General features: G+C 44.9%; 1 protein-coding gene across 1 annotated transcript in view; it reads right to left on the bottom strand.

Annotated features, from left to right (window-relative positions):
• The window catches only part of LOC144760234 (uncharacterized), a 303,345-nt gene that overhangs the window by 21,584 nt on the left and 269,109 nt on the right, over positions 1 to 12,652 (bottom strand). Inside the window, exons 21-22 of the mRNA XM_078646520.1 lie at positions 9,142 to 9,210; positions 6,014 to 6,097 (exon numbers count right to left, since the gene is read on the bottom strand). Of these exons, the coding sequence (XP_078502646.1) occupies positions 6,014 to 6,097; positions 9,142 to 9,210 (153 nt within the window). The remainder of the gene's footprint in view (positions 1 to 6,013; positions 6,098 to 9,141; positions 9,211 to 12,652) is intronic.

Below are 12,652 nucleotides of genomic sequence, written 5' to 3'. Positions count from 1 at the left end.
TCAGTATTGGCATCTTGGTTGTTGGGTTGGTTTTATTTACAAGGCAGCGTTAAACCACTGTTAGTAAGGCACCCTTACACGCTGTACTTAGCTTGAAAGGGGAGGGCAATGGGTATTGCGGTGGGCATTCCAATGCCAAACCCATTGATTTTGATGCTGTCCCCTATTTAGAAGGGCGGCGTAAATAGGAGGCAGCGCCAAAATTAAGACCAGGGAAAACATGGAAACAGCAAAAACGAAGAGAAATAAAGCATTTCTTCTCATTTTGCCTGTTTAAGACCATTTGTGCTGCGTTGAGCAGCACACATAGAGGTAGCAAATTGCCATTGATTGTTTATGTGCAGGAAGGTGTCCCTTTCGGCACATAAACAATAAAAAAAAAGAAATAAAATGTTGCAACTTCTATGTGTGCTGTTGTAATAAAAGTTACAAAACATAATTTAAAGATTGTTTATGTGCAGGAAGGGGGACCTTCCTGCACATAAACAATAAAAAAAAAAGAAATAAAATGTTGCAACTTCTATGTGTGCTGTTGTAATAAAAGTTACAAAACATCATTTAAAGATTGTTTATGTGCAGGAAGGGGGACCTTCCTGCACATAAACGATTTTCCCCTCAACTCAGACATCCTTGCAGGATGTTGTTGTAAATATGGTGCAGCTTGCATTTTTGAAGTGGCGGAGTGCGGCGTTAAGCCAGGAAGGTTAACACCGCACTTTGTCACTTCATTGTAAATATGCCCCTACACATTTTGTGATTCTGCAATTCCCTTACAATCCATACTACGGCAGAAAGCTTCTGTCCTATTTTTGCCTGGAAAGGACTCCTCCATGTTGGCAAAATTTGATGTTCGTACCCTGGCAGTTTGTTGCAGGAGTGTGTGGAGTGTGAGATTTAGATTTGTCTAGGTTTGCAAAAGGAATGAGTCTTAACAGGCACTAAAGCAAAAAAAGTGTAGTCAACGAACAGACGACCCAGTAATGCTTCAACATTCTATTTATTATTTTATTTATTTATTTATATAGCTCCTGAATCGACCCCCACAGGGGTATCTCTCCTCTGTGAAAACAGATGGAGGGGTAGCTAAAGAGTATGATCAAAACAGAATAGTCTTAAGGTGCTTCCTGAACTGAAGATGATCCGAACACAGTCTCAGATCAATGGGAAGCTGGTTCCAGTAGAGAGGGGCAAGGTGGGAGAAGGCTACCTAGCCTGGCTCTTCTGACTCTGGAACTATGAGCAGAGATTTAGTTCCCGAGCGGAGGGATCTGGAGGGCACATAAGGAGTGAATTTATCTGCAAAGTACAAAGGCCCGATATTATATAAGGCCTTATGCACCGTGCAGCAGATTTTAAATTTTACCCTCTTCCAACTGGAAGCCAATGCAGTTGGAGAAGGAGAGGAAGGGAAGAGGTTTTTTGGGGGGAATTTAGGACCAGGCGTGCCGCAGTATTCTGGACCACCTGCAATCTGCATAACGAAGATTCATTGGCTGAGACCAACAATGCATTGCAGTAGTCCAGGCGGCTCAGTATAAGGGTTTGCATCAGAATTTTACAGGCAGAGTCCAAAGCAAGGGGAAGACCTGTGTAGGAGGCCCAGCAGAGGAAAACAGGCGCCAGCAGTCTGTGCAACGTGTTCTTTCAAGGTGAGTGACTGGTCTAAACATATGCTCAAGTTCTTGACAAGGGACTTAAGGGCCGGAAGAGTGCCGAGGTCCGCCGGCCACCAATCAGGCGTCCATAGCAATGGGGCCTCACCGAAAAGCATGATTTCTGTCTGTGGGAAGTTAGCCTGGCATATGATGTCCACTAGTTCTAGTGGGCACCTTGCACCAGTCTAATCGACCCTTATTGATGGTGGCTGTAAAGTCAACCTTATAGAAAGCTATCCTAGGGGTAGCAGTGACGAGCAGTCTTCAGGCTAAGACTTCAGAGAGCGAATTAAGCGAGTTGTTTTACCAATTATAATCTCTTGAGTGTCAAATGAAAGCACACCACACAAGGTATATATCAAATATATATGTATTTATTCTAAACACAATTACTATACGATAAGTTGCACAGTATACGTTTTGTCCTAGGGGCCTCACAAACCATATACTAGAATAGTGGTATAAGAACCACATGAGAATTAGAAAGCAGGCCTGGGGCCTGTGGAATCGCTGGGGCTACTCTAAACAACCAAAGGTTAGGATCTAGGAGGCCCACGGGAGCCGCGTGCAGTGACTAAACACAGCCGCGGTTTACCATTGACTTTCTATGGAAAACGAACAAGTTACAAATTTACAATTTAAGAACACTTATAAATAAACTACGATGGAACCCTTTTGGAATTAGACACTAGGAGGGCCAATACCTCACCAAAAGAGACCTATGCACCCGGCTTCCGTGGGATTCGGGTTTCGTGGTCGATTTCAATGGAGATCTACAAAGAAGTGCTGCAGAGACCAGAGGAAAAGTGTCCAGGTGGATCCAAGGGTGGATCGAAGATCTGTAAAACCTGAAAGCAGAAGGGACAGAGTCTGGGTCACTTGCCAGTGACCAGGGCGGCGATAGGAAGATGCCACCAGATGTCGGGTGATTTCAGGTGAGGAGGTGAAGCTTGTCTCTTCAGCCAGGAGGCGTCGACGACAACCAGGAGCTGGATTCAAGCTGTCCCACGAAGGATCTAGTTGACTGCGGTGTCGGTATCCGGATTGGACCCAACAAGCTTTGGCAAACGCAACCCATGCAGGAAGTCAAGATGGGCTTCGGTGCAGACCAGCCAGGTTTGAGGAACTTCTATTTGGCAGAGAAGTTGGAGCAAGCCTGGAGCAACCAGGAAAGCAAGTTTGATTCAAAGAAAAGTCTTCGGGGGGCTCACTAGCCAACGGGCAAGGAACCACGAAGACGCATCAAGCTGAAATGCAAAAGTGGGGCCCACGGGTCACTCGTGGAGTGGAGGCCTCTGAGCTTCGGTGCAAATGGTGCTCGGTTCTGGGGGTTCAAGCACCCCAATGCACAACTTCGAGTTACCTCGTGAAGTGAGTGCAGCTTGCAAAAAGCAGGATGTCCAGGAGTTCCGGTCCCACGTCTCTCGTGTCCGCCACGGGTGTCAGCTTTGCTGTGAGCGAAGGTCAGGGTCAGAGATGTCTGGAAGTCCGTGTCCTGTGTCGCAGATTCTTTGAGATCCGGCGGGAGCCTCAAAAATGTAGACCGGCAAAGTTGCTGTTGGTGCCTGTTTGAACGGGGTGGTCACTCCTTGACCACAAGGGAGATGTCTTCTGTCTTCCAGTCGAAATGGAATGTCGAGGGTCCAGGATTTATGTTTCAGAGTTTCGTGCAGGGTAATCTAAAGTCCTAGTGACTGGGCTCCTATACTTATACTAAGTTTAGGGGCTGGACTGCCCTTAAGGTCCCTCCTAGGGAGGACCTGGGAAGGGGGTGGTTACACCCCTATCCCTTTTCTAGTTTCGCGCCAGAGCTGGGGCAGAGTGCCCCAGCAACCAGTTTGAACTAGGAAATGCATGGAGCACCTTGTGTGCCCCAGGCAGTGTCTGGAAAGCATTCACTGAATGCAGCCCTCCCTGCCCCAATACACTAAAGCCTGTCTGGGGAGGTGCTGGCACCTCCCTGGACAGGAAACCTATTGTCCAACCCTCCCCTGCCAGAGTTTCGTCCAGCAGCAGGAGGTCAGACTCGTGTCTGTGGCAGCAGCATCCATTTTGTGATGCTGAGGCTCTGTTTAACTTTAACCGGGTTTACCAGTAACTATATGTCTTCTCCCTCTACAAGGGTGGAATGCTACCACCAGAACTAGCGGGTGGGGGGTGGGGGGTAGTATTTTAAAGTATTTGACACCTTGCACGACATTTTTACCAAAGTTAACATTAACCGCGAGGATTATAATGCACTTAAGAGTATATGGTATGGTCATATCATAGAACAGCTATAAGAAGATGGTTCCGAAAGCTGCAGAGGGGCTCAGCTCATGCTAGGGAGCACACTCACATAAAACTAAGCACTCTGCCACAAGGATTGTTAAGGCCTGCCATAGGAGTGACTTATAGGTGTATATGTGTCTATATGTATATATAGATATAGGTATACTATATCTAAGTAAGGGGTGATTACACCACCTTACCCAGGCTGCGTGAACAGACCTGTGGTGTCAGTTTGGAAGGCAAACCAGGGGTGGCACAATACATGCTGCAGCCCCTGGTAGGCCTAGGGTGCACCTATGCCCTGGGTACCTGTGGTACACTATACAGGGGCTCACAAGGGTGACCCAGTAACCAATCTGGTATGTACCTAAAGTACATGGCATCAATTTAGAGAGAAAACAGCTGGGCTGTGGGCCTGATTAGCAGGTCCACAGCCACACTAAAGTCAAAAAACCAGAGAATGACAGCAAAAAGTGGGGGTAACCATGGGAAGCAGACCCTACTCTCCTACACTGTCTTTCCGACGTTACATTGGAGAAAGTTACCTCTCATCCAGTTGGAAATGGCATGAACAGAAGGGGTGAAATTGGTGAAAGGAAATAAAAGCTGCATATTGTCGGCATAGGATATGGGAATAAAACCACATGTTCTAAGGAGCTTGGCCAAGGGGGCAACAAAGATAATAAATAAGGAAGGGCTCAGACAGGAGCCCTGTGGAACTCCCTTGGTCAGTGTCGTAGTTGCCGAGCGGTACGGACCCAAGTTAATGGTTTGGGAACGGGAAGAGAGAAAACTCCTCATCCACTGGAGGTTGGAGTCTCTAAGTCTGATCTCCTCCATTCTCCTGAGCAGGATCTGATGTGAGACCGCGTTGAATGCGGCAGATAGGTCCAACGGCACCAGAATCGTAGATTGGCCCCTGTCTAGGGTCATCCTGATGTTGCCCGTGACCGCTAGCAGGGCAGATTCTGTGCTGTAATTGGACCTAAAGGGGTCCAGGCTGCCTTTGCGCGCTACTTGGTCGGACAGATGTTTATTTACATGTTTTTCAAGTAGCTTGCTCAGAAGGGGCAGGATCGAGATGGGCCGGAGATTAGAGAGGTCTGTCATAGGGGCCTTCGAGTTTTTTCCGAATAGGTATCACCTGAGCCGCTTTCCATTCCAGGGGAAGATGACCCTCACTTAGGGAAAGGTTTGTTCACAGGAAAAATACTATGGATCATTGATAGTCATTCTGGCCCACCAACATCCAAATTTTCTCTCTGGATCGGGAAACAGACGTTTCAGGGCATCACAACCAAACATTGGCCAGCATTGGTCCTTCATGGATTCACAGACTGAATCATTCCCAGTGTGACTTCCAACCAAACAATAGGAAAAAATTCAAGCATGTGAATCTATGAAAGATACCAACCCTGCAGAACTGTAGCGATGGGTAACTAACTTTCATAGATTCACATGCATGAACCATTCCCTTCAAAGAATTAGGAGTCCGATGTTTAATGATTCAAGAATGTGAATCTATGAAATCTAAACATACAGTAGAGCTGTAGTTACAGGTAATTTTTTGTTTCATTTCCAGTATTATATCTTTGACAGCCTCACATGCTTGAATCTTTCCCCATGGTCGAGCTGTAAGTCTATCAGGAATTGTTCAAACATGTGAATCTATGAAAGATACCAATGATTTTTTCATGTAATCTTCGATACACGCATCCTTCTAGTATCAGGAACACATAACCACACATTATAACACACCATTTTATTTTCCAGTTGGCTCATGACAAACTACCACTCTCACATACATCGTACAGCACCCAGATGTTGTGTGTCTAACCATTAAGGATTGGTCCGTTCCCTGCAGCGTGGTACAGACTGATGATAGACAGAGGAATACATATACACTGCCCAGTAAATTATAGTTACAGCCTCCATAGTTATCTGAAAAGGGCTGCAAAAATTAGGAAAATAATGCAGTCCTCTTACCTTGCCTGGCTAGGGAGAGAAAATTGTAGTAGTCAAGAGTGTTTTGTTGCTAAGTGCAACACTTTAAGACTCAAAGTTGTGTCTCCTAACTCTGTGCTCACCGTGTGTATGTGTGCTCCAAGCTCCGCATCCCTTCGGCCGTCTGCTATCCGCACAATTACTGAGGCTCCAGGCACAAACTGAATCTGTGAGAGAGACAGTATCAGGCCCACAGTACCATCATCGCCAGACGTCAACACAGACCAGTGCTACTTATACAGGGCAAGCACAGACTTAACACATAACCAGCACAATACGTACAGTGCAGAGGCAAGAGAGCTGTAAAGTAAGGTACAATTGAAAAGGGGGTTGCTCTTATCATACCTGAGGGGGGCACATGCGGGGCCTATCCTTCCTGCATGTGCCCTGCCCCTCTCTCCCAGTTGTTAAGCTGGGTGGAAGAGAGGGGATGCCAAATCCTTTTGGCTGTCTTCCATTCCCACATTTCAGGAAACTGATTAACAAACCAGGAATGCTGGGATGTGGAGACGACACAGGGTTAAACAACGTTTACCACGAAAAGGGTTCCGTGCAGGGAATTACAACGCTGGAATAACGACTTGCGGAGGGGGCAGAAGGTGTTGGATTTAAAATCCAACATCTTCCCTACTGTCCGCACAGACTGGAGTTGGCATAGTATATTATACTATTCCAACCTCCAGCGCCACCCCCTCCGCAAGTTGTTGTTACAACTTGCGGAGTAATGGTATGCGTGGTTACAACGTGGTCGTAGTAACAACTGCGTTGTAATTCCCTGCGGGGAAAAATAATGCGTAAAAAAGAGGTATATTCTGATACAGGCCACCCTTCAAATGAGAACTGCCAGGCCAAACTGAGCCCTGGCTCTGAAGCGGTCACCAGGCAGTAACACTTACCCGAGAAGTTGTCCTTACAAAAAGAAACCATGGATGGAGAAAGCTTTCCCTTTCTTGCTCAAAGCTCTGTTCATTCAGACATCCCCTTTTTTGGGTGCCTCTAATATGTTATGAAAACGCAGTTCCTCATTAATTAGAGTTCAAAGAAGACAGAGGGTAGGCCAGCTACAAGAGATACATTTCTTGTTACTTGTAACACAGAAGGAGTAATTACCCATTTAGGATTTCAGGACAACTTCAGTGTTGGTGTGAGATGGGGCATTGCATGCTTTCTTGTCAAAATCATTATTTTATATTTCAGTTGTACATTTAGATTTTTTCTTATGTATATTTGGTGAGCTTAAAAATTCTCAGTGGCATTAAATTGGATGTAGAGTAAAACATAGAGTAGCAGAAATGTAGCAAAACAGGTCCTTTTGACTCAGTGGCCATCCCAGTCGCATAGGTTTCATTATTAAATCAATTTTGATGCCTCACGTAAGTCTCCTTATTTATAAGGCAATATTTTATAACTCTGCTTCCGTTGATGCGTTAGTCCTATCCTATCTGGGAACTTTTGCCCCATTTATGACATCCCAATTGTACTGAAAATACTGGAGAAGACGGCTACTACCAACTCTGGTCATTGATAGAGACCCACCAACCCTTGGGTGACTGGCACTCAGAATGTTATGCTGTCTTTACCAGGCTTTCGGAGAGTTTGTACCCCATGTTAACGTTGTAAGACTTCCTGGCAGTGGGAATTCGAAAGCCACTCACTTCGTCTGTCGAAGCATGAGTAGGTGGTGGGGGTGTCTGAGAAGACCAAAGATTCGTTTGTTTTATTCTCGAGCCACAGATGGTCAGTTTTGCACTTAGGGACCAGTATTAATCGTCTTTGCTGGTTTATTTGCAACCTTAACAACAATATTTAACACAGTAATGCAAATTTCATAACTAGTTGAATCTCACCCAATCTGTCGTTAATCTCCCTAATACAACAAAATATTCACTACATCTAGTCAACATCTGATCAAATTCAGCAATAGTTGGATCTAACATGGTTGAACTTAAATGAAGTAAAAACTGTTTTAACTTTGAAGCTGCGAGTCACAGGAGCATATTTACAAGCCCCTATTGCCACGACAACGTCACATTCAGTGACGTTGTGATGGCGATAGGGGGCTCGCCTTATTTACAAGGCAGTGTTAAGCCACTTAACGTGGCTTAACGCTGCCTTGTCAGTAAAAGGCCCCCTTCACGCCGTGTTTACCGTGAAAGGGGAGATCAATGGGTGTTGCGGTGGGCGTTCCACTGCAACACCCATTGATTTTGACGCTGCCCCCTATTTTACAAGGGCAGCGTAAATAGGGTGCAGCTCCAAATTAAGACCACGGATAACCTGGTCTTAAACAGGCAAAACGAGGAGAAATGCTTTATTTCTCCTCGTTTTTGCTGTTTCTATGTGTGCTGCCTTTGACAGCACACATGGAAACATCAAATTGCCTAAGAATGTTTATGTGCAGGAAGGGGGCCCTTCCTGCACATAAACAATCATTTAAAAAAATAATGCTCTTTTGCAACTTCTATGTGTGTACCTTAAGCAGCACACATAGAAGTAACAAAACAGCATTTAAAGATTGTTTATGTGCAGGAAGGCAGATCTTCCTGCACATAAACAATCTTCCCCTGAACACAGGCACCCTGGCACTGTGGTGCAAGGGTGCCTGCGTTGGTGCTAGGCAGCTAAGGTTAGCGCCAGCGCAGGAGGAAACGCAGGGCTGCACCATATTCTAGTAAATATGGTGCAACCATGCGTTTCTAAAGAGAAGAAGCGTGCCGTTAGCCTTCTTGGCTTAATGACACGCTTCACCACTTTGTTGTGAATATGCCCTACTGTTGTCCAAATCTACAAAGGATTTGCGCCAGTGCTTGTGCGTTGCATCACATTCAAATGATAGTGTCTATATACTTAACGCATGAGCCCATAGCGCGATTCAGTGCTAGACTCATGGGGGCATATTAGCAAGAACCTCATTAAAATTATCGCTGTTAGCGGCAGGAAAATGCCGCTAAAACGAAGAAAATGGGCTTGATAATATGCGTTATAGAATTCCAATAGAATCCCAGGCTAGATGTGCAGGACATCTAACCTGGGCTTCTATTGGAATTCTTTAACGCATATTAGCAAGCCCATTATCGTCATTTTAGCGGCAGTTTCCTGCCGCTAAAACAGCGATAATTTTAACGAGGTTATGGGCACATACGTGCCTGAGCTAAACTTTATTAACGTTTGATATACAAAAAGGAAATATTACAACACTCATTGTACTTACGCTATTTTTTTGCACAAAGTCCTTCAGGACAACATCACATTCTTCCGAGGCCAAAGATGACAAAATCTCCTGAAAACACAATAAAATATTAAAAAAACAAAATATTATTGATTTAATTCCCAAAATGGTATGGTCATTTTTAAGGAAACATTTCATGGCTTTTGTCTTTTATCTTCATAGTTTCCCCCTATTGTACCCTCCTTTACCCACTGAATCACAAAGAGTAAAACTGAGCAACTAAACCCAAGTGCGACTGCGCAACTAAATCAATACATAAAGTTCGTACTAAAATGATGCCACCAATAACAATACTTTAATAACTTAGGAACAATGGAATGTACAAAAACAAAGTATAAACGGTAAAACTACCCAACCAAAAGAATATACCTGCCTATTCAAATCACATGCAGTAAAATACACCACCACATATATCCCGCCAATTTCAAGTAAAACACTGCCACAAAATAAAATAAAAAATATCAAAATGGCCTGTTATATAACTGGCTAAATAGGCTGAGCGAAAAAAAAAATTTCACAGAGCATCGCCGGATTTTATCGCAGAGATAACGTGCTATTAGCAACGTTTATCTCTGAAGCGATAACATTTCCGGCGATAGCGGCGAAATGCGTGAATATCGCTGTAAATCCAGCGATATTCATGCATTATCGCTAACAGGTACTTAGCCTGAATATCCACCTCCCAATGGGATACTTGAGAAGACGGCTACTACCAACTCTGGTCATTGATAGAGACCCACCAACCCTTGGGTGACTGGCACTCAGAATGTTATGCTGTCTTTACCAGGCTTTCGGAGAGTTTGTACCCCATGTTAACGTTGTAAGACTTCCTGGCAGTGGGAATTCGACAGCCACTCACTTCGTCTGTCGAAGAATGAGTAGGTGGTGGGGGTGTCTGAGAAGACCAAAGATTCGTTTGTTTTATTCTCGAGCCACAGATGGTCAGTTTTGCACTTAGGGACCAGTATTAATCGTCTTTGCTGGTTTATTTCCCACCTTAACAACAATATTTAACACAGTAATGCAAATTTCATAACTAGTTGAATCTCACCCAATCAGTCGTTAATCTCCCTAATACAACAAAATATTCACTACATCTAGTCAACATCTGATCAAATTCAACAATAGTTGGATCTAACATGGTTGAACTTAAATTAAGTAAAAACTGTTTTAACTTTGAAGCTGCGAGTCACAGGAGCATATTTACAAGCCCCTATTGCCACCACAACGTCACTTTCAGTGACGTTGTGATGGCGATAGGGGGCTCGCCTTATTTACAAGGCAGTGTTAAGCCACTTAACGTGGCTTAACGCTGCCTTGTCAGTAAAAGGCCCCCTTCACGCCGTGTTTACCGTGAAAGGGGAGATCAATGGGTGTTGCGGTGGGCGTTCCACTGCAACACCCATTGATTTTGACGCTGCCCCCTATTTTACAAGGGCAGCGTAAATAGGGTGCAGCTCCAAATTAAGACCACGGATAACCTGGTCTTAAACAGGCAAAACGAGGAGAAATGCTTTATTTCTCCTCGTTTTTGCTGTTTCTATGTGTGCTGCCTTTGACAGCACACATGGAAACATCAAATTGCCTAAGAATGTTTATGTGCAGGTAGGGGGCCCTTCCTGCACATAAACAATCATTAAAAAAATAATGCTCTTTTGCAACTTCTATGTGTGTACCTTAAGCAGCACACATAGAAGTAACAAAACAGCATTTAAAGATTGTTTATGTGCAGGAAGGCAGATCTTCCTGCACATAAACAATCTCCCAATGGGAGGTGGATATCCAGGCTAAGTCCCTGTTGGCGATAATGCATGAATATCGCTGGATTTACAGCGATATTCACGCATTTCGCCGCTATCGCCGGAAATGTTATCGCTTCAGAGATAAACGTTGCTAATAGCACGTTATCTCTGCGATAAAATCCGGCGATAAAAAAAATTCCACTAAGCCTATTTAGCGATAAATATCACTAGTTGTTGATAATATGCCCCCATATTTGGGGTGCATTGGTGTAGTCTCTGTACCCAGCAGCCCATGAAATCCCTAAGCAGATCTGGGGGTGCACTGGAATACCTATTGTGAGAAGTTATCCTGGCACATGCCAATGGGAGGTGGATATTCAGGCTAAGTCCCTGTTAGCGATAATGCATGAATATCGCTGGATTTACAGCGATATTCACGCATTTCGCCGCTATCGCCGGAAATGTTATCGCTTCAGAGATAAACGTTGCTAATAGCACGTTATCTCTGCGATAAAATCTGGCGATGCTCGGCGATAAATAAAATTCCGCTAAGCCTATTTAGCGATAAATATCGCTAGTTGTTGATAATATGCCCCCATATTTGGGGTGCATTGGTGTAGTCTCTGTACCCAGCAGCCCATGAAATCCCTAAGCAGATCTGGGGGTGCACTGGAATACCTATTGTGAGAAGTTATCCTGGCACATGCTGTCCACTAGTTATAGTGGGCACCTTGCACCAGTCCTAACAGCCCCTTAGAGGTGATGGGTTAAAGACAACTATCCTAGTGGTAGCTATGGAGAGCAGCCTTCAGGCTAAGTCTTGAAGGAATGTAAAGCAGTTTGTTTTAACAGTCTAAAATCTTGTGAATGACCAAATGAAAGGAGAACCACACCAGGTATATATATATAAATTGTATGTATTTATTCTAAACACACCCTACTAGTCTCTTTATGAGGCTAGAGGTAAAAGCACATACGTTACACTTAATATCAGACAGTAAATTAGCACAATATACGTTGAGCCCTAGGGGCATACCAAACCATATATTAAGAAAGTGGTATAAGAACCACGACTTGACAAGGCCTAGAACCTGTAGAATTGCTGGGACCACAAGGAACAACCCAAGGTAGTGACACAGGGGACCCACGGGGGGACGCGTGCAGTGTGAGAACACAGCCGCGAATCACTGTTAGCGTCTATGGGGAAAGTCGCGGTTGGAAATTTAAAGATTGGGGACTCTTGGAGAAGGACTTTGAGCAAACCCCTTTAGGCTTAAGGGGTTCTAGGGCCAACACCCACGGGAACACCCGAGTACTCTAGTTACCTCACCCAGGGAAGCCGGGTGCATAGGTGTCTTTTGGTGTCGGGAATCGTCGTTGATTTCATTGGTGATCTGCTGCAAAGTGCTGCTGCCGTAGAAGAGGAAAGTGTCTGGTGTGATTCAAGCCTGGATTGAAGATAAGTAGAACCTGAAAGCAGAGGGGACAGAGTCTGGGTCACTTGCCTTTGACCAGGGGCACGATAGTCGAATGCCCACCGATGTCGGGTGATTTCAGGTTGAAGTGGTGAAGCTTGACTGTGCAGCCACGGGGACCAGGAGGCGTCAACAATGACCAGGAGCTGGATTTGAGCTGTCCCATGAAGGATGTCGAGTGCTGCGGCATCGGTGACCGGATTGGTCCAACAAGCCTTGGCAACAGCAACCCATGCAGAAAGTGAAGAAATGCTTCGGTGTGGACCAGTAAGGTCT

This window comes from Lissotriton helveticus, chromosome 1_1, assembly GCF_964261635.1.
Source record: "Lissotriton helveticus chromosome 1_1, aLisHel1.1, whole genome shotgun sequence".
In the NCBI taxonomy this organism is placed as follows: Eukaryota; Metazoa; Chordata; class Amphibia; order Caudata; family Salamandridae; genus Lissotriton; species Lissotriton helveticus.
This window is presented reverse-complemented; position numbering and strand designations above follow the sequence as displayed.